Raw genomic sequence first — 22311 nt, forward strand, 5'->3', positions numbered from 1 at the left:
TTGAAATCATTTATTTTAATCTCAACAGAAATGAGCCTGTTCTTTTTTAAAGTGATGTTTCTGCTGTTGAATTCTTGTGTGTAAAGTGTCTGAACATAAAAACATTAAATTCCAAATGAAATGTGATGAAACGTGTCGTGTGTTGAACCTGTCAGAGTAAAACACAATAAAACCCTGTGAATAATCGAGCAATAAAAGACGCCGTTCAAACTGTAGAAAGTCAAACTGTGAGTCAAAGTTCACTGTTCAGACGACGACTCAGCTACATTTACTCCAGTCACTTTTACATTGGACTTTTCAGAGTACTTTTCTAGTCTCCTACTCGAGTAATATTTGTAGTGTTACTGGAGTAAAAGTTGTGCTTCCTCTTCCCACTGTGAGTGAGTCTAAAGTGACAAAAGCTTCACGTGACAAAATGAAACGATTTGAACATTTGTGTTTGTCGCAGCTGCTTCACTTCTGATTTAGTTTGTCTCATTTTTGTGTCTGTTCTTTGAAAACACCAGATTCTGTCACTTATTTCATGTTTTGTCACGTTCACTTTTTATTTTTTATTTTTTTAAATGATAAATCAGATGTTACGTCCTGACAGTTTCTCTCTAGACTTGGACAGAGTTTATTGATCCACAGGGGAAATGACTTGGACACAATAACTCACACATCACAATAGATTACAATAACACAGAGTTAAAAAATAAATAAATAAATAAAATATTAAATTAAATATAAATGATAAAGAAAATGGTAAATTATATTAAATAAAAATGGTAATAAACTTCTAAATAAGTAGCAATAAAAACAGCAAGAGACTGGTATTAATAAAACATAAATTATATAAATGTATATACAGTAAGTACTTTTACTTGAGTAGTACTTTTACCAAATACTTTTTTACTCTGACTTGAGTAATTCCTTGGACCACGACGTTGTACTTCTACTTGAGTAATATTATTTTGAGGTGACGTTATTGTTACTTGATTTCTCGGTGTTTAGTTTCTCCACCTCCTTCCACCCGCGAGTTTTTATCTCCAAACTTTTTGACTTCACGTTTAAATCTAAATGACTTTCTTTCACTTCCGCACGTTTTCCTCTTGTACATTTGTATTATTTTAAATATAAAAAGGTGAAATAAGCTTCAGGTTGTTTTAAAAAGTGATTAACGACATAATTGGAAATCAAAATATATACATGATTTACTTATGTATGTATTTATTTATGTTTTTAGTTATTCATTTATGTATTTAATTATGCATTTATTAATTTATGTATTTATTTATCAAATTATTAATTAATTAAATAATTCATTTATTTATGTATATATTTATGCATTTTTGTATTTATTAATGTTTTTATTAATGTATTAATGTATTGATTTATTCATTTATGTATTTATTTATGCATTTATTTATTTATTCATTTATTTATGTGTTTATTTATGCACATATTTGTTCCTTCATGTATTTATTTATTCATTAATTTATGTATTTATTCATATATGTATTTATTTATGCATTTATTTATTTATGTATTTATTAATGTATTAATTCATTTATTTATTCATTTATGTATTTATTTATTCATTCATTTATTTATTTATGTATTTATTCATTTATTTATTGATTTATTTATTAATGTATTAATTCATTTATTTATTGATTTATGTATGTATTTATTATTTTTTTAATGAGCATGTTTTAACGATTAAATTATTTTACATCTGTCCTTAAAATACACAGAATTTATATTAATCAGCACAAAAAAAAAAAAAAAAAAAAAAAAAAAAAAAAAAAAAAAAAAAAAAGGTAAACATTACGTAATCTACGTCACTACTCCGTTTGACCAATCAGAGCGGCGCAGTTGGACGGACGCGGAAGTGTCTCTGCGCACCTGCTCCGCTTCGGGAAACGGACCCAACTTAGATTTTTCAGGTAAAAACGCCGCGATTTCACGTCTGTCCCGCGCATCTTTACCTTTACTACGTTTGTGTGTCGTATTTGTGTGTTTTTAGTTCCTTTCCTTGGTGAGATCGCACTTTAGCGCCTGAAGCTAAAACGGAGCTAACGACAAAGTAACGCGGAGAAACCGGAGCGGATTTTATATTTAATTTACTTTGTTTACATCGAAAATCTAATCTAAAAGGTGCAAGGAAAAGAGGAAAAGAGGAGATGTGTGGATGTAGAGAGGCAGGAGATGAAGTTAGAGCAGAATGATCCGGTTTTATTCTGTGTCTGGAGTTTAAAAACCTAAAAATCTTTTCTGAAATGCTCTGGATTATTGGAATAGTTTAAAGTTCAGATTTCAGTTGTTTTTTTTTTCTCAAATGTAAAATGCTCCTGGACGGGTTTAAAATGTGTAACTCTTAACATAAATTGCAAATCGTGCTCACAGTGTTTGTCTGGGGGGAAAAATCACACTGAGACATTTTTTGTAAATCCTTGATCCTGAGGTTTGTTTAAAATGGCAAATCTGACACGAATCGATATTAAAAAAAGAATCAAAACTAGATCCTCGTTTTCCTCAGGTCTGGAGCCTTAAAAAAGTCCCATTTTCAGGACAGAGCAGAACCTTTCCTCAATGTGTTTAGAACGAACTGGAGCTGGATCAGAACAAGAATAAGACACAGAGACTAAAATACTGTTCCCAAAGTCTGGGTCACAGTGAATGAATGAATGTTTATTCGGACAGTAATACATAGAACATAAATAAAAAAACGTAAATACATAGATATAACACAAAAAGTAATTTTTTCTATTCTATAATAACAGGCAAAATAAGTGTTACGCTGAATTTTCCTTGTGTCCGAAAAAGGAGTGGAAGGAAGTAAATACTTATTTAACCCCATCCCTTTTTTCTACCGTCCCAAATTAACAAATAACTTATAGACTTCTCATTTCCTGTACAGTATAAGCAATAATTGCACAGTACCTGCACTGCATTACAAATCTAACAACAACAACAAATATATGTAAATTATGTGCACATATATAATATATACATACCGACGTACACATTATATACACATGTACATCTGGGTCTGGTCAAGTGATAACGGAGGGAAAGAGGGTCAGATTTTTGACATTCAAATGTCTCTTATTCAGAAATTAGAGGAACTATTGAAATAAGTAAAGTATCAGAATGTAGGAAAGAGTTACACTCCAACAGGGTCAAGTTAAACCTGTGATATGTGTATATGTGGATCTGGATATGTGCTGTGTAGTGACGCTGTAGTGACGCTGTAGTGACGCTGTAGTGACGCTGTAGTGACGTTCTCTCTCCTCCAGACCTGTAGGTGGCGCTGTGATGATGCTGTGGTGACGCTATAGTGACACTGTAGTAGCACTGTAGTGACGCTGTAGTGATGCTGTAGTGACGCTGTAGTGACGTTCTCTCTCCTCCAGACCTGTAGGTGGCGCTGTGATGATGCTGTGGTGACGCTATAGTGACACTGTAGTAGCACTGTAGTGACGCTGTAGTGACGCTGTAGTGGCGCTGTAGTGACGCTGTAGTGACAGTGTAGGTGGCGCTGTAGGTGGCGCTGTAGTGGCGCTGTAGTGGCGCTGTAGTGACGCTGTAGTGACGTTCTCTCTCCTCCAGGCCCGTAGGTGATGCTGTAGTGGCGCTGTAGGTGGCGCTGTAGGTGACGCTGTAGTGACGCTGTAGTGGCACTGTAGGTGGCGCTGTAGTGACGCTGTAGTGGCGCTGTAGGTGGCACTGTAGGTGGCGCTGTAGTGACGCTGTAGTGGCGCTGTAGGTGGCGCTGTAGTGACACTGTAGTGACGCTGTAGTGACGTTCTCTCTCCTCCAGGCCCGTAGGTGATGCTGTAGTGGCGCTGTAGGTGGCGCTGTAGTGACGCTGTAGTGGCGCTGTAGTGACGCTGTAGGTGGCGCTGTAGTGACGCTGTAGTGACGCTGTAGTGGCGCTGTAGGTGGCGCTGTAGTGGCGCTGTAGTGACGCTGTAGTGACGCTGTAGTGACGCTGTAGTGACGCTGTAGTGACGTTCTCTCTCCTCCAGGCCCGTAGGTGATGCTGTAGTTCTCGGAGTGTCGGGTGTCAGGTGTCGGGCGTCAGGATGCAGTTGTTAGCGGTGAAGCTGCTCGGCATGCTGGGAATGTTCGTGCTGGTGCTGGGAGGAGTGCTGGTCCCCGTGCGCCTCCTGCTGGTCGATCATGAGAAAGCGCAGAGGTACAGACGAGCGCTGTCCCTGTGCAACGCCTTCGGGGGCGGAGTCTTCCTCGCCACCTGCTTCAACGCCCTGATGCCCGCCGTCAGGGACAAGGTACTACTACAAATACTACTACAAATACTACAAATACTACTACTACTACTACTACTACTACTACTGATGCCCGCCGTCAGGGACAAGGTACTACTACAAATACTACTACAAATACTACAAAATACTACTACTACTACTACTACTACTGATGCCCGCCGTCAGGGACAAGGTACTACTACAAATACTACTACAAATACTACAAATACTACTACTACTACTACTACTACTACTGATGCCCGCCGTCAGGGACAAGGTACTACTACAAATACTACTACAAATACTACAAATACTACTACTACTACTACTACTACTGATGCCCGCCGTCAGGGACAAGGTACTACTACAAATACTACTACAAATACTACAAATACTACTACTACTACTACTACTACTGATGCCCGCCGTCAGGGACAAGGTACTACTACAAATACTACTACAAATACTACTACTACTACTACTACTACTACTACTACTACTGATGCCCGCCGTCAGGGACAAGGTACTACTACAAATACTACTACAAATACTACTACTACTACTACTACTACTACTACTGATGCCCGCCGTCAGGGACATGGTACTACTACAAATACTACAAATACTACTACTACTACTACTACTACTACTACTACTGATGCCCGCCGTCAGGGACAAGGTACTACTACAAATACTATTACAAATACTACTACTACTACTACTACTACTACTACTGATGCCCGCCGTCAGGGACAAGGTACTACTATAAATACTACTACAAATACCACTACTACTACTACTACTACTACTACTACTACTGATGCCCGCCGTCAGGGATAAGGTACTACTACAAATACTACTACAAATACTACTGCTACTACTGCTGATGCCCGCCGTCAGGGACATGGAACTACTACAAATACTACAAATACTACTACTACTACTACTACTACTACTACTGATGCCCGCCGTCAGGGACAAGGTACTACTACAAATACTACAAATACTACTACTACTACTACTACTACTACTACTGATGCCCGCCGTGAGGGACATGGTACTACTACTACAAATACTACTACTACTGATGCCCGCCGTCAGGGACATGGTACTACTACAAATACTACAAATACTACTACTACTACTACTACTAATACTGATGCCCGCCGTCAGGGACAAGGTACTACTACAAATACTACAAATACTACTACTACTACTACTATTACTACTACTGATGCCCACCGTCAGGGACAAGGTACTACTAAAAATACTACTACAAATACTACTACTACTACTACTACTACTACTACTACTACCCGCCGTCAGGGACAAGGTACTACTACAAATACTACTACAAATACTACTATTACTACTACTACTGATGCCCGCCGTCAGGGATAAGGTACTACTACAAATACTACTACAAATACTACTGCTGATGCCCGCCGTCAGGGACATGGTACTACTACAAATACTACTACTACTACTACTGATGCCCGCCGTCAGGGACAAGGTACTACTACAAATACTACAAATACTACTACTACTACTACTACTACTATTACTACTACTGATGCCCGCCGTCAGGGACAAGGTACTACTACAAATACTACTACAAATACTACAAATACTACTACTACTACTACTACTACTACTACTACTACTACTACTACTACTACTACTACTACTACTACTACTACTACTACTACTACTACTACTACTACTACTACTACTACTACTACTACTACTACTACTACTACTATTATACTACTACTACTGATGCCCGCCGTCAGAGACAAGGTACTACTACTACTATAAATACTACAAATACTACTACTACTAATACTGATGCTCACCGTCAGAGATAAGGTACAAGCGACTACTACTGTTACTACTACTACAACTACTACTACTACTACTACTACTACTACTACTGCAGTAGTACTAGGGGTGTAATGATTTGGTGATATCACGATATCGTCATCGTAGTAAAATTGCCTCGTTGTCGTCGTGGTTTCGTCTCGTATTAAACTGTGAGTCTTTACGCAAAAATTAAAAGTTTCAGTCGCTCCTGTGGCTCACAGTGAACTACATGGACCATAATCCTTTGCGGTCGCGTCGTCAGCCTGTGTGCCCATTGCGGATGCACCAGAGGCTTTAAGTCTGAGGTCTGAGGAAACATTTAGTTTTTGTCGTGACACGAAATGAGAAAAGAGAAAAGGTGACGGACAAACTCAAATCAGAGTAGACACAACGCAGCGTGAGGTTCAGCTCGAGAAAAACTACAACATGAGAAGAACCTCCATAAACCCACACGACGAAAACGTTCAAGAATGTGTTCAGAAAATCAAAAAACTCTACGTGAAGCATTTACAACAGCTCAAGAAATAATTAAACACATCACAGAATATAAAGAGAGATTTGATCCATTTTCCACGGAAATGACGTTTAAAAGCTCAGAGGATAAACTGGAGCCCAAATATAAAATGTTCTCAGATTTAAGTTTGTTTTTTTAATTTCCTACAAGGACAATAATTCAAATATACATTGAGTAATAATGTGTTTAACGCAGCTTTGTTTATGTTTTACAGAAACTAAACTTAAAACCACATGACTCATTTACATAAACCTTAAAAAAAAAAAAAAACAGCTCGCTCTTTGCGCTGATGCGGTTCAGCTTTTGTCGGACTAAAGGCTCCTGGCTACAGTCGTCCTAACGCTCCGACAATCCATCAAGCGTCGCGGTTTCGTAGTTTACCAAAGTCGTACTAGAACTTTGTTTATTTGTTACTTGAATTTTACACTTGAACGTTAAATTCTTTTCACGCTGTTCAAAAAAATCACTGATATGAAACTGACAATAAATGTTGGTCAAAGTATTTTATAATGTCAGTCTTGTTATTATGTAGAATATCGTAATATCTTGATCTTTCGCAATAAATATCGTATCATGAGACTTGAGTATCGTTACACCTCTAACTACTACGTGACAAACTGATGTTCTGCAGAGTTTTGTGAGTGTATTTCCTCACACTTTCAGTTTTCTTGTTCTCCTTGTTCCTCGTCAGGTGTCGGAGGTTTTCTCGGAGCTGAAGCTGACGTCCGATTACCCTCTGGCGGAGACGATGATGATGCTCGGCTTCTTCCTCACCGTTTTCGTGGAGCAGACGATTCTGACGTTCAGAAAAGAGCGTCCGTCCTTCATAAACCTGGAGACGTTCAACGCGGGCGGCTCGGAGGCGGGCAGCGACTCCGAGTACGAGACGCCCTTCATCTCCGGCCCCGCCCCTCGCCACCACGGACACTCCCACTTCGACCCCGCCCACCTCGCCGCCGCCGGGCCCCTGCGCCTCATCAGCCTGGTGCTCGCCCTCTCCGCGCACTCCGTTTTCGAAGGGCTCGCGCTCGGCCTGCAGAACGACGTCTCCAAGCTGGGCAGCCTGTTTCTGGGCGTGGCCGTGCACGAGACGCTCGCCGCCGTCGCGCTCGGGGTCAGCGTCGCCAAGGCGTCGCTGGCGATGCGGGACGCGGCGAAGCTGGGCGCGATGGTGAGCCTGATGATCCCGCTGGGCGTGGTGGTGGGGATCAGCATCGAGTCGGCGCAGACGTTGGCGGGACGCATCGTTTCCGTGGTGCTGCAGGGTCTCGCCGCCGGGACCTTCCTGTTTGTGACGTTTTTCGAGATCCTGGGGCCGGAGCTGGAGGAAAAACAGGACCGGCTTCTCAAAGTGCTGTTCCTGGTCCTGGGCTACGGGACGCTCGCCGCCCTCGTCCTCGTCAAATGGTGAAGGAGCCGAGACAAACTTCTACGGGAAACCAAAGACGGCGGCAAAAGCTCAACGGGGTTAAAACTCGATTACAGAAAACCGACTCTCAGACGACGTGTTCTAATGTTCCTCCTCAAAAACAGACCTGGAGTTGTGTTTTTTTCATTCACACGTATTTAAGTACCGTATATTTCAGACTATAAGCCGCACCGATATGGAAAATTATTGATTTCATCTGATTTTGAAATTTAAATGCCTCTGAATTTCACACTTTGAATTTTTTATCTCTGGAAAAACATGTTTAAATAATTTTTACTCTGAATTTTAGTTGCTGAAACTTAAAGTGTATTTTGTATTTTCAAAGAGTTTACAATTCAAAAGTATAAAAAAAAATCACCAATTAAATATTTTCAAGCTTTTAAATTCAGCAGTCAAAATTCAAAGTGTAAAATTCGCAGTGCAAAAAAAATCGTGGCAAAGAAGAAATAAAAAAAATCCAAAATGATCCGATCTAACTTAGTAACAGCAGGAAATGGTGCAGTGAAGCGATCTGATTGGTCAGAATCAGCCTCATCAAAACCTCAAGCCCCGCCCACAAATGAGAACCAATAGGAAACAGCCACAAGTCAATCTAAAATGGATTCTAAGAAGAAGAGCTCGGTCTAAATGTGCAGGTTTGTGCGTTAAACATGTGAATGAAACAAAACACACAACTCCAGCTCTGTGTGTGACGAGGAAACATTAGAACGGATCAGAACACGGTGTAATTTGGGGCGTTTAAACCGAGCTGAGACAGCAGGGGGCGCTGTGTGAGAGGGGACGCTGTGTTAAAGGGGGCGCTGTGTGAGAGGGGACGCTGTGTTAAAGGGGGCGCTGTGTGAAACCGGAAGCCAAAAGCCGGGGAGGTCACTGGTTCAAATCTCATTTTTTGTGGTATAATTTCTCGAGTTTTCAGATGATTTAAAAACAGTGTGTATTGCATCATTATCAAAACTGCTGAACATTCCACCATAGAAGTACATGCAGGACACCCCCAGCGTGACGTCACCGCAAAGTATCATTCCATCTGGATTTAAATCTGCCGAACGAACCCTGAATCAGTCATTTGGGTCGTTTCCGTTCACACACCGCGCCTCCTCCAAACCCCCGACGCTGTAGCCGTGTCTCGTACTGTATCTGACCGTTTAAGTTTAAGAAAATGAAAATTATTTAAGTTTATTTAGAGATTAAACTGAAAAAAGCTTTTGTCAAGTTCAGAATGTGTTTAAACCAACGGTGGAACTAAGAGAAAATATTAATATCTAAATGCGACGGGCAACGTTTATGGATCAATTTTGAGTCAAAAAGTTCAAAGACACTTTTAAAACATCAAGCGAAAAATTATAAATCAAAACGCCAAAAACTAAATAAATAGAATATGTAAGATTGTGATCAAATTATTTGTGTAATCGTGTAAAATATCCGTCTTTATTTTTGTTCTGTGTTTTTCTCAGTTTTGTTTGATGACGTTTTTTTTCTTTGGTTTTGATTCCAGTCTTCTCGTTGGACTTTTTGATTCTGATTCTTCTTCTCGTTGGACTTTTTGATTCTGATTCTTCTTCTCGTTGGACTTTTTGATTCTGATTCTTCTTCTCGTTGGACTTTTTGATTCTGATTCTTCTTCTCGTTGGACTTTTTGATTCTGATTCTTCTTCTCGTTGGACTTTTTGGTTTCAGTTTTGGCACAATCGTGATAGGTGGGCGGGGTTTCCATGGTGGATTCTCATTGGCTCATTTATGTTGGACAGCTAAAGCCCAATTTATAGTAGTGTGTTAAATCGTCTGCGTCTCCTTGAACCTCCTCTGCAGAGCGTCTGTGTCGACCAACGTGAAACTCCCAAATTTTGTAACTACACATCGATAATAAGAGCTGTGATTGGTCGGCTCTACACGCATTTCCTGTACTCCGCTTTCCCACTTCATTTTGTAAACACGAACGCCACTTTAATTACTTCACGGCGCATAGACCCCAACGCAGATCCATAAATTAAAAATACCGGCGATGGCTTCAGTGTGCGTTGAGTCGACACAGAACTATAATTCAACCTTAAGTTAGACCAGGGGCGTCCAAACTTTTTTCATCAAAGGCCACATATGTAAACACAGACGAAGCAGAGACTGATCGAGGGCCGGAGACTGGAGCTCAGTACAGTGAATAATTGAAATCTGTGCATGTTGAACACGTTAGAATGAGTCATCAGTCTTCATTCAGGATAAGATCCTTAAAACCACACACTAAATATTAAATATTCGCTTTATCAAGGTGATTTTGCAGTAAAAAAAAAATTTTTTTTTAATTGAGGTGAATTGCAGGTAATTTGGCCCAATTCACCTGGAAGCCTAAGGGCCAAGAAAAAATTGTCTGAGGGCCGAATTTGGCAGTTGTGGACGTTTCCTGTTGAAGTTTTGATGCTCAGAGCTTTTCTAATATTCACCGTTCTCTGGTGGACGCTTCTTCAGGAACATCATGATTCTGTTTATACAGTGTCAGTTCTGGACAAACTTGTTGTTTGTGTTTCAGTCGTCAAAACTTCAACAGGAAACGTCCACAACAGCTTCAGGGGCAGGCGCCAAGCTTATCTGCGTACGCGGCTTAGCTGACCGTAAATTACATACATTGTGTAAATGTGAATACACCCATGGAAACCCCGCTCACCTGTCACGTTTGTGTCACGTTTGTGTCACGTTTGTGTCACGTTTGTGTCACGTTTGTGTCACGTTTGTGCCAAAACTGCACCAAAAAGTCAGAGTGCAAATGAGAAGAATCAGACCCAAAAATATTAAATTAACCCAAAGAAAACAGTTTCCAAAGAGATAAACATGGATATTTTACACGATTACACAAATATTTGATTGAAAATGTATTTATTTCATTTTACTTTTTTTGTTATATTTTTTATTTGGTATTTTGATTTATACTTTTTTGACTTGACGTTTTAAAATCGTCTTTGAACTTTTTGACTCAAACTTGATTCCATGAAGGTTCAGGTCGACTTTTCCTCTGCGTTTGACCCGTCCTTCAGTGTCTCCGGGTTAAACGTGTCAGGAGCAGGTGGACTGTGCAAATAAATGGACACAACTGACCAAATATCTGTGTCCGAAGCACGAAGCGGCTCCTCTGAGTTCTGATTGGAGCTGAGTTTCTGTGTAAAAATCGTGGCTCCTCCGTCAGACTCTTATTTAAAATTATCCTCTTTTTTTTTTTTCTTTATTTTGTGGAACTCGTGTCCAGGTCACGGTCTGGTCTTGGTCTGGACCTGAGCTGGAGGATCTTTGCAGGTTTTGGGTTGTTGGGAAACATAAAAAGTGCCAGTGTTTGTGTAGAGTAAAGAGTCGCCGCAGACTTTAGACCGCAGCATCTGAACCACTCCACCTTTATCTTATCTGTGTTATTTATTTATATTTAAAAGTTTGTTCGTGTTTGTTTTGTGGGTGAGAGTCTGGAGTTAATCTCAGTTTGAATAATTAGAAGCGTGGACGACTATCCAATATTCACATCAGAACACAGAGCGGAGATTTAAACTACAAGATGAAACTGCAGCGAGTTCAGAGGCGCGAGAGTGGAACTTGAAATTAATAGAAATGATCAGGAGGAAAAAAAAACACGGTGTGGATTTGACTTTTGGAGATTTCTTATAAAAATACCAGTGAATGAAACAGAATACTGAGACTCCTGGACTGGGACGAACTGGGATAAAAAATTTAAAAAACACAAAAAGTCTGACCATGTGGAGGATTTTTGTCATTTAAATAATTAATAATTAATAATTTCAGTAAATCAATAATGAAATAATTGAAGAAAACAGACAAAAATGAACGACTTCTGATTCTGTTTATTTAAAAAAAACATCTAATTCACTTCATTTCAAAGGGACTTCGCTCTTTTGTCTTCAATCTTTTCCCGTCCTTAACGTTTTCTGTTTGACGTCTTTGACTCGTGTTGAAACTGAGTGACTCGTTCTTCTTTGTCGACTTTTAGGCCTGAGCAGTTTATGGCTGACAAATGGGCAAATGATCATATTCGCGCCCTCTGCTGTTTGTACGACCAACAGTCAGTAGATCTTACAGGTTGCCGATGCTCCATGTTATTGCTTTAAGAAAGAGAAACAGTCCACAGAACTTTAATCAAATCTGCAGATGAATCCAGGTTGGGGTCGTGTTGTTTTCAGGGTCTGTGTCATCGGCTCATGGGCCCAAAAATAATTTCCTCTTCCACATTTACTTCCTGAATCCGGTCGAGCTCCTCCCACTTGTGTGACGTCTGTAACGTGCACGGTGTGGAACGTTTGGACCAATCAGAGCGAGAGCTGCTGGAGCGGAGTGAGCGCGACTCAGAGCTTTGGATCTGTTAAAATATCTGGATATTGTGTTGTTGCTTGTTTCGTCCTCCAGTCGTCGTAGAGTCTCTCACTGGTTCTACAGCGGAAAAAAATCCACTGGGCCGAGACAAGATTTTTCTCATGGAGGCAAAGAAAACACAAACTGTTCGTGTTGGTCTGACAGGGAACTACAACTTTGAAAAATAACTTTAACTTCTTGCGTTCTTTTTAAAGACAGCGCAGTAAAGTGTGTTTACCTTGTTGACATGTTTCTGCTGCTGCGTCTTCAGATCTGTCCTGGTGTTGGTGTTGACGTGTTGTACATCAGCTGTTGTTACTTCCTGTGGGCGTGGTCAGACCTGATGGACCACAAGGTAAACACACTTTACTGCGTTGCTCTGCTCCTCTCGCTCCGATTGGTCAAAGTGATCATGTGATACCTGAGCCGTGCTGCGTGTGTGTGTTCATGTGCGTCGGCCTGTGCTCACAGGAGAAAAGACTCTACTGCACATGCTCAGTTGGTCCACAGACACCGGAAGAACCTCACCGGGTGGAGGAGAATCTGGAGTCATGAGACATTGAGCTCAGCCCAGTGACTTGAATGGGCGAACATTTTGAAACCCCGGGGCTTGACTCAGAGCGGCGAGAACGTCAAAAAAACGCCCTTGACACCTCTAGTTGGAGCTTTTACATTTCAGTTTTTGGACACCGTGGACGAACAGGAGAGAAATTCTTGATGCGTGTCGATGGCGTCCGCTCTGGTCGGCGAACGTTTTCCGAATCGAGAAACTTTAGATTTCGGCGTAGATTTCACGTTCTGGTGTTTGTGGCTCCCGGATCTTTATCGTTCTTCTCCTTCTTCTGGGTAATAGTGTCACTGCGTTATTAATCGTCCCTGATTGGTTGACGCGGCGCATTCGACGCCAAAACTTCAGCATTTTCGAGTTCTGACGTCGACGCTCTGGAAGCGCCACGTCAGCTCCAGATTCTCGCAGCTCTGACGCCTGAAGACGCGCCGCAAAAAAACGCAAGACGCCTTAGATACATGTCCACACAGACTTTGCACATAAACTGGACGCCTGGAGGCCGCGGACTGAACGCAGCTTTACAAAACTCACTTTTAGGAGCTTTGAGAATTTAAGTTTATCTTGTAAAAAACGGAAATTAATCCTACAAAATCTGACCTTTGTGAAATCCGGACACCCTGAAGAACACGGGCAGGTCTGGGCCCAAACTCCCGGAGCTGCAGTACCAAGACCGACCACCAGAGGCAGAGGGGGGAGGGGCTTATCCAGGTTTATTTCAGTAACTTTTTGGACTTTTTGGAGCTTTTTCTCGCTCTCTAACATTGTTCCTTTTATAAAAACCTGCCTGCCGTTTTAGTCACATCCATGCATGTCTGAGTAATCTAGCGATCTCTTGCTCAAACCCTCCTTACGTTCGGCAGCACGAGTTTGTACGAGGCTCTGCCCACAAGCCCATGTCCCCTCCCCCCTCCATGCTCCTACACGACAATAATCCACAAATATACAAACAAAACCACGATATAAAGTGTGTTGGGATGGTGCTCTGCAGGGGGAGCGACTTAGCACAGGGAGAGAAGTCTAAAAGTGTCAACATTTCAATGACTATAACATTTTCAAATGAATAAAATGTAAAACGGTGATTTAAAAACGTGGTGTGTTATAGGTAAAACTGAGAGATTATGAAACAGGAAACGGAGACGTGAAAAACCACTTTGTGATGTCACTAAATGTATCATCGTTTTCTAATTGTCGCTTGAGGAACTGTACAGAGAACAGAACGGATTTTTCCCCCAAGTGCTTTTTTGTGAAATAATCTTTGCTTCTTTAAAAATGTTCGACTTTTTGGTAAATTATTGGAAAGAATCATTTTTTTTTATTTTTGTGAATTTTTGTATTTAATGAAACGAAATCGACGTGTGTTTAAAAATAAATGTTTAAAATTAAATTACAGGAGGAAAGTGTGATTTATTTCAGCTACGAAGACTGAGTCATTTCACTTCGGTTTAGTCCTAGTCCCTGGTTTGGTCCTGGTTTGGTTCTGGTTTAGTCCTAGTCCCTGGTTTGGTCCTGGTTTGGTCCTGGTTTAGTCCTAGTCCCTGGTTTGGTCCTGGTTTAGTCCTAGTCCCTGGTTTGGTCCTGGTTTGGTCCTGGTTTAGTCCTAGTCCCTGGTTTGGTCCTGGTTTAGTCCTAGTCCCTGGTTTGGTCCTGGTTTGGTCCTGGTTTAGTCCTAGTCCCTGGTTTGGTCCTGGTTTGGTTCTGGTTTAGTCCTGGTTTGGTCCTGGTTTGGTCCTGGTTTAGTCCTAGTCCCTGGTTTGGTCCTGGTTTGGTCCTGGTTTAGTCCTAGTCCCTGGTTTGGTTTCCTGGTTTGGGTCCTGGTTTGGTCCTGGTTTCCTGGTTTAGTCCTAGTCCTGGTTTGGTCCTGTTTGGTCCTGGTTTAGTCCTAGTCCTGGTTTTTGGTCCTGGTTTAGTCCTGGTTTGTCCTGGTTTGTCCTAGTCCCTGGTTTGGTCCTGGTTTGGTTCTGGTTTAGTCCTGGTTTAGTCCTAGTCTGGTTTGGTTTGGTTTAGTTTAGTCCTAGTCCTGGTTTGGTCCCTGGTTTGGTCCTGGTTTAGTCCTAGTCCCAGGTTTGGTTCTGGTTTAGTCCTGGTTTGGTCCTGGTTTGGTTCTGGTTTAGTCCTAGTCCCTGGTTTGGTCCTGGTTTGGTTCTGGTTTAGTCCTAGTCCCTGGTTTGGTCCTGGTTTGGTCCTGGTTTAGTCCTAGTCCTGGTTTAGTCCTGGTTTGTCTAGTCCTGGTTTGGTCCTGGTTTAGTCTAGTCCTGGTTTAGTCCTGGTTTGTCCTGGTTTAGTCCTGGTTTGGTCCTGGTTTAGTCCTAGTCCCTGGTTTTGGTCCTGGTTTGGTTCTGGTTTAGTCCTAGTCCCTGGTTTGGTCCTGGTTTAGTCCTGGTTTAGTCCTGGTTTGTTGGTTTAGTCCTAGTCCTGGTTTGGTCCTGGTTTAGTCCTGGTTTGTCCTGGTTTAGTCCTGTTTTTGGTTTCTGGTTTAGTCCTAGTCCCTGGTTTGGTCCTGGTTTTGGTTCCTGGTTTAGTCCTGGTTTGTCCTGGTTTGGTCCTGGTTTCCTGGGTCCTGGTTTAGTCCTGGTTTGGTCCTGGTTTGGTCCTAGTCCTAGTCCTGGTTTGGTCCTGGTTTGATCCTGGTTTGGTCCTAGTCCCCGGTTTGGTCCTGGTTTAGTCCTGGTTTAGTCCTAGTCTCTGGTTTGTCCTGGTTAGTCCTGGTTTAGTCCTGGTTTGGTTCTGGTTTAGTCCTAGTCCCTGGTTTGGTCCTGGTTTAGTCCTGGTTTAGTCCTGGTTTGGTTCTGGTTTAGTCCTAGTCCCTGGTTTGGTCCTGGTTTAGTCCTGGTTTGGTTCTGGTTTAGTCCTGGTTTCCTGGTTTGGTTCTGGTTTAGTCCTAGTCCCTGGTTTGGTCCTGGTTTGGTCCTGGTTTAGTCCTGTCCTGTTTGGTCCTGTTGGTTTAGTCCTAGTCCCTGGTTTGTCCTGGTTTGTTCTGGTTAGTCCTAGTCCCTGGTTTGGTCCTGGTTTGGTTCTGGTTTAGTCCTAGTCCCTGGTTTGGTCCTGGTTTGGTCCTGGTTTAGTCCTGGTTTGATCCTGGTTTGGTCCTGTTTGTCCTGGTTTGGTCCTGTTTAGTCCTAGTCCCTGGTTTGGTTTAGTCCTAGTCCTGTTTGGTCCTGGTTTGGTTCTGGTTTAGTCCTAGTCCCTGGTTTGGTCCTGGTTTAGTCCTGGTTTGGTTCTGGTTTAGTCCTAGTTTAGTCCTGGTTTAGTCCTGGTTTGGTTCTGGTTTAGTCCTAGTCCCTGGTTTAGTCCTGGTTTAGTCCTGGTTTAGTCCTGGTTCGGTCCTGGTTCGGCCCTGGTTCGGTCTCGGTCTCGATCTGGTTCAGACCCGTCGTGGGGCGTCTGTAGTCCGGTCGTAAACCTGGATCTGGGCCTGGACTTGGTCTCTGGCTGACCTCGCGGCTCCTTTGGTCCTCGTCCAGTTCTGTCGCGGGACTTTATTGGATTTAGTCCAGATCTCGCTCTGACTCACTTTCGTCATCGGTGAGTCCTGGAGCCGGACCAAAACCAGGACTTCAAAACAAACCGGGACAGAACGGTTCTTTCTGCCGTTTCATTTCGGTCTCGTTTCTTTTTAGTTCTACAGGAAGAGCCGACAAAAGTCCAGACCACAAAAGTCCAGACCACAAAAGACCAGACCACAAAAGACCAGACCACAAAAGACCAGACCACAAAAGACCAGACCACAAAAGTCCAGACCACAAAAGACCAGACCACAAAAGACCAGACCACAAAAGACCAGACCACAAAAGTCCAGACCACACGAACAAAACCAGTATTTGCTCCTGCAGCTGTTCCTGACCTGGTCTTCTCACCTCTTAAAAGGGTTAAAGTTCTTGTTCGTGGCAGGTTTTAACGATCATACATGTTTGAAAGGAAAACAAAACAAACATGACTGATGATTTAATGTTTTATTCGTCTCACATTGTCGACGTAAAACTCCACAAAACTAGTGGAACATTTGTAAAAACAAGTAAAGTACGGTACAAAAACTGTCATCAAAGGAAAAAATCTGTCATTTCCTCGTCACAAACAGACCTGGAGTTCTGTTTTTTTTGTTTCATTCTCACGTTTAACACACAAACCTGCACATTTAGGCTGAGTTTTGCTCTCAAACAAGAAACACTCTGTTCCACCTCGTGATGTCATCATGTGGTGATGCAGGAAGTGCTCCACTGTGTTTTTAAACTCCACACACCTTCACTAGAATCATTTACATCATTTCAGCTCATCTCCATTGACCTACACTGCAAAAAAACGGGGCCAAAATTTAAGATATAAACACTTAAATCTATCAGAAAAAGACTTAAAAGCACAAAAACTGGAGAGTTAAAAATTCAGGGTGAAATATTTCAGAGTTGTTTTTAACACAAAAAGTGTTATTTTAACTCTTTGAATGTTAAATGGGAGTTTGAGATGGAGGTATTTGCCAGAGTTGATGTGGTTGAAGTTAATTCAACTTCCTCTAGTGTTAATTTAAATTATTTTAGTGTTAATTCAACTTTCCTTAATGTTAATTCAACTCCCTCTAGTGTTAATTAAACTTTCCTTGGTGTTAATTCAACTGTGTGTAAAAATAAAACACCTCTGTGTGTTGTTTAGTTAAATCAGGATAACTCTACAAAGTGTTATCTGTTTACTCTCAAAACGTGAATATAACTCTGGATTTTGGGGTTAAACATGAACTTTGGTCCAGTTTTACTTCATGAACATTTCCGAAAATGTTAAATTAACTCTAGAATAGAGTGACTCAGATAAACACTGAGAAAATGTTAAAACTGATTCTGTCAGAGTTAATTTGTTGTGTGGATCTTTAAGACGCGCAGACAGAAGTTCATTGATGAAGTTTGGAACCGTCCCGCTGCGTAAAAAGCGAAATCACGCACAAAACAACAACACGGGCGCGAGCGTGAGTGCGTTTGTTTGTGTGCGTGAGTGTTTGTGTGTGCGTGTATAGAGTGCGTGTGTGCGTGTGAAGAGTGTGTGTGTGCGTGTATAGAGTGTGTGTGTGCGTGTACAGAGTGTGTGTGTGCGTGTATAGAGTGTGTGTGTGCGTGTATAGAGTGCGTGTGTGCGTGTGTAGAGTGTGTGTGTGCGTGTGTGCGTGCGTGTGTGCGTGTACAGAGTGTGTGTGCGTGTGTGCGTGTGTGCGTGCGTGTGTGCGTGTAGTGTGTAGAGTGCGTGTGTGCGTGTGTAGAGTGCGTGTGTGCGTGTGTGATAGAGTGTGCGTGTGTGCGTGTACAGAGTGTGTGTGTGCGTGTGTGCGTGTGTAGAGTGCGTGTGTGCGTGTGTAGAGTGCGTGTGTGCGTGTATAGAGTGTGTGCGTGTGCGTGTGTGAGTGCGTGTGAGTGTATAGAGTGTGCGTGTGTGCGTGTATAGAGTGTGTGTGTGCGTGTGTGCGTGTGTGATAGAGTGTGTGTGTGCGTGTATAGAGTGTGTGTGTGCGTGTGCGTGTGTGTGTGGTGTATAGAGTGTGTGTGTGCGTGTGTAGAGTGTGTGTGTGCGTGTGTGTGTGAGTGTGTGAGTGCGTGTGTGCGTGTATAGAGTGTGTGTGTGTGCGTGTGTGCGTGTAGTGTGTGCGTGTGTAGAGTGTGTGCGTGTATAGAGTGTGTGTGGCGTGTATAGAGTGTGTGTGTGCGTGTGTGCGTGTATAGAGTGTGTGTGTGCGTGTATAGAGTGCGTGTGTGCGTGTACAGAGTGTGTGTGTGCGTGTGTAGAGTGCGTGTGTGCGTGTGTAGAGTGCGTGTGTGCGTGTGTAGAGTGCGTGTGTGCGTGTACAGAGTGTGTGTGTGCGTGTGTAGAGTGCGTGTGTGCGTGTGTGCGTGTATAGAGTGCGTGTGTGCGTGTACAGAGTGCGTGTGTGCGTGTACAGAGTGTGTGTGTGCGTGTGTGCGCGCGTGTCCACCTGGTTTAAGCCTCTTAGTTTCCAGGCGCGCGGCTGAACTCGGCCTGTGGCTCTGTTCTTCTTCACACCGACATGAGCTAATCCTTCCGCGGAAAGCCGCTCGGAGACACGGACCCGGAGACAAGACGCACCGGGGACAAGACGCACCGGGGGCAAAGACGCACCGGGGACAAGACGCACCGGGAGAGGAGGAGACCGGACCCGGAGTGGACGTGACCGGACCCGGAGTGGACCTGAGCGGACCCGGAGTGGACGTGACCCGCGGCCCGAGCACAGAGCCGCTCCGTCCCCGCGCGCTGTGGATCTGCACCGGGGGAGATTACGGACCGAACCAGGTAAAACTGGATTATTCCCGTCACAAACATTTGACTCTGGCTGGAGTTAAATTAGGTCCGGAGTTAAATTATGTAATAGTTTAAAATCAAAAGTCCAGGAGTTTCGAGAATCCAGTGATCTTCAAGAACATGTTTATAGAAATCTAAAAGTGGAGTGTTAAAAGTGACTCTCACAGAGTCAGTTTGAACACTTTCTCTGGTTTAGTCCCGGTTTAGTCTCAGTTTAGTACTGGTTTAGACCTGGTTTAGTCCTGGTTTAGACCTGATGTAGTCTTGATTTAGTCTCAGTTTAGTACTGGTTTAGTTGGTGTAGTTGTTTTTGTAGACGACGTTGTGTTTGTTTGATTGTTTGTTTGTTTGTTTGTTTTTTTATTATTTATTTGTTTGTTTGTTTTTTACGTTAATCCTCGTTGGTGTTTGAGGTAAAAGGTTAAAGCTGCACTAACTTTAGTCACTTTTCCGGACACCTGCTCGTCTCCATGGAGATGTTATCGCTTTACCTGGAATATTCCACACTACGTCATTAAACTTATCTGTCTCCATGAAAACAGCCTCCATGTGTCCAGGCCAAGTTACAGGTCAGATCTGTGGAAAGGTGACTCCACTCATCAGAAGAATCAATGTTTCCCAAAGGAGAGAATGTTGGATTAATGCTTTAATGTCATAGTGTGGAACATTCTGGGCAAAGCAAGAACATCACCATGGAGATATGCAGAGGGCAGATTCTTCACCAGAAAAGTTACATAGTGCAGCTTTAAGTTAAGTTTTAAGCCTTGGCCTGAACTGCAAATGTGATTTTTTATTTGAGGATTTGATTTTCTGTTCAGATTCTGAGAATAAAAACAAAACAATCTCCTGTGATTTTTATTGTTACATGATAGAACTTTTTATTCTGTTCTCATGTGTCCGTACATCTGTGCGATCCCCCTGTGATCCAGGTCTAAACCAGGTCTAAACCAGGTCTAAACCAGGTCTAAACCAGGTCTAAACCAGGACTAAACCAGGTCTAAACCAGGTCTAAACCAGGTCTAAACCAGGACTAAACCAGGTCTAAACCAGGTCTAAACCAGGTCTAAACCAGGTCTAAACCAGGACTAAACCAGGTCTAAACCAGGTCTAAACCAGGACTAAACCAGGACTAAACCAGGTCTAAACCAGGTCTAAACCAGGACTAAACCAGGTAAAAACAGGATTAAACAGGACTAAACCAGGTCTAAACCAGGACTAAACCAGGTCTAAACCAGGTCTAAACCAGGACTAAACCAGGTCTAAACCAGGTCTAAACCAGGACTAAACCAGGACTAAACCAGGTCTAAACCAGGTCTAAACCAGGTCTAAACCAGGTCTAAACCAGGTCTGAATCAACTAAAACCAGGACTAAACCAGGTAAACCAAAACCAGGTCTAAACCAGGTCTAAACCAGGTCTAAACCACTAACCAGGTCTAAACTAAACAGGTCTAAACCAGTCTGAATCAGGACTAAACCAGGTCTAAACCAGGTCTAAACCAGGTCTGAATCAGGACTAAACCAGGTCTAAACCAGGTCTAAACCAGGTCTAAACCAGGTCTAAACCAGGTCTGAATCAGGACTAAACCAGGACTAAACCAAGTCCATGGGCGTGTACTACAGGCATGAAAATCTCTCACCTTTTGGTGAAATCAAACTTTATGTGACAGTGTCGGCACAGCAGACAGACAGCGACATGTGGCTGAAGTTTGCCAAATAAATGTGTGTTTGTCACGACGTGTGTTTGGTTTGATAAATGTGCAGAGGCTGAACCCCACTGCAAAACCAGTGAGAGAAAGTGACTCCAGTTTGGAACTTTTACCCACATCCTTCACTTTAGCAGTTTTCTGTAAAGTGCCAGTGGAAGTTATTAAAATTAAATTAAACAAACATTAATTTGATAAACATTAATTTGATAAAATTGGGACATCGACACAAAACACTGATATACATGTGCCAGAATTGTGGAAGCTCATTTCCACCAGTAAATAAAAAATAAAAGCCTCACAGAATCTCATAATTATGAGTTTAAAAGTCATAATTTTGAGTCTTTTGTTTTTTATTTCCTGGTGGAGATGAGCTTCCGTACAGAATAACTGTAAAATACAAATAAATGTAGAAAAATGCCAAAAGTGCTCTCGGTTTGGTTTCACTGGGCCATGGTCTCGGTCTTGTCTCTGTCTCGGTCTTTAAAAGTCTTGATCTTGTCTCGGTCTTTGTTGGGACCCTGTTATCTGGGACAGTTCTTGGTCTAGAGTCTTGCCCACAGTTTGCAAAAAACACTTTTTTCACCCCTGACCTGTTTTGCTGCCTGATCCTCGTCTCTGTGTTCTTCTACTTGTTCTGCTCCAGATCCAGATTATTCCAAACACATTCAGGAAAAGTTCTGCTCTGTCCTAAAAATCTGACTTTTTTAGGATCGATACCTGTGAAAAATGAGGATCTAGTTTTGATACTAGTTTAAATATCGACGAGTGTCTGCAGACTCAGTTAAACGTGTGGTGTTTTCTCCTCGTCCCAGACTCCAGGTTCTTCTCTCGGAGGTGGTCTGTGAGGGGCCTGGTTCAGTCCTGGTTTAATCCTGGTTTAGTCCCGGTTTAGTCCTGGTTCAGTCCCGGTTTAATCCCGGTTCAGTCCTGGTTTAGTCCTGGTTTAGTCCTGGTTCAGTCCTGGTTTAGTTCTGGTTTAGTCCTGGTTCAGTCCTGGTTTAGTCCTGGTTCAGTCCTGGTTCAGTCCTGGTTTAGTCCTGGTTCAGTCCCGGTTTAATCCCGGTTCAGTCCCGGTTTAGTCCCGGTTTAGTCCCGGTTCAGTCCCGGTTTAGTTCTGGTTTAGTCCCGGTTCAGTCCTGGTTTAGTCCGGTTTAGTCCCGGTTCAGTCCCGGTTTAGTCCCGGTTTAGTCCTGGTTTAGTTCTGGTTTAGTCCCGGTTTAGTCCTGGTTTAGTCCTGGTTCAGTCCTGGTTTAGTCCTGGTTTGGTCTCTGGTTTAGTCCTGGTTTAGTCTCTGATTTAGTCCTGGTTTAGTCCTGGTTTAGTCTCTGATTTAGTCCTGGTTTAGTCCTGG

The 22311-nt window shown here is 42.5% G+C and overlaps 2 protein-coding genes across 3 annotated transcripts in view; both read left to right on the plus strand.

Annotated features, from left to right (window-relative positions):
- Positions 1-1852: 1852 nt before the first annotated feature.
- LOC110168554 (zinc transporter ZIP3) lies at positions 1853-14352 on the plus strand. Its single transcript, XM_020933990.2, has 3 exons — positions 1853-1928; positions 4014-4277; positions 7322-14352. Exons 2-3 carry the CDS (start codon positions 4071-4073, stop codon positions 8039-8041), a joined length of 927 nt encoding a protein of 308 aa, XP_020789649.1. The 5' UTR covers positions 1853-1928; positions 4014-4070; the 3' UTR covers positions 8042-14352.
- A 4600-nt stretch (positions 14353-18952) lies between these two features.
- The window catches only part of slc1a8a (solute carrier family 1 member 8a), a 30959-nt gene continuing 27600 nt past the window's right edge, over positions 18953-22311 (plus strand). For both annotated transcript variants that reach the window (XM_055165220.1, XM_055165221.1), the window contains exon 1: positions 18953-19244. The gene's annotated coding sequence lies outside the window, so the exon portion shown is untranslated. The remainder of the gene's footprint in view (positions 19245-22311) is intronic.

Source organism: Boleophthalmus pectinirostris, unplaced genomic scaffold, assembly GCF_026225935.1.
Source record: "Boleophthalmus pectinirostris isolate CB_2022bp ecotype Guang Dong unplaced genomic scaffold, ASM2622593v1 HiC_scaffold_7, whole genome shotgun sequence".
Classification (NCBI taxonomy): Eukaryota; Metazoa; Chordata; class Actinopteri; order Gobiiformes; family Gobiidae; genus Boleophthalmus; species Boleophthalmus pectinirostris.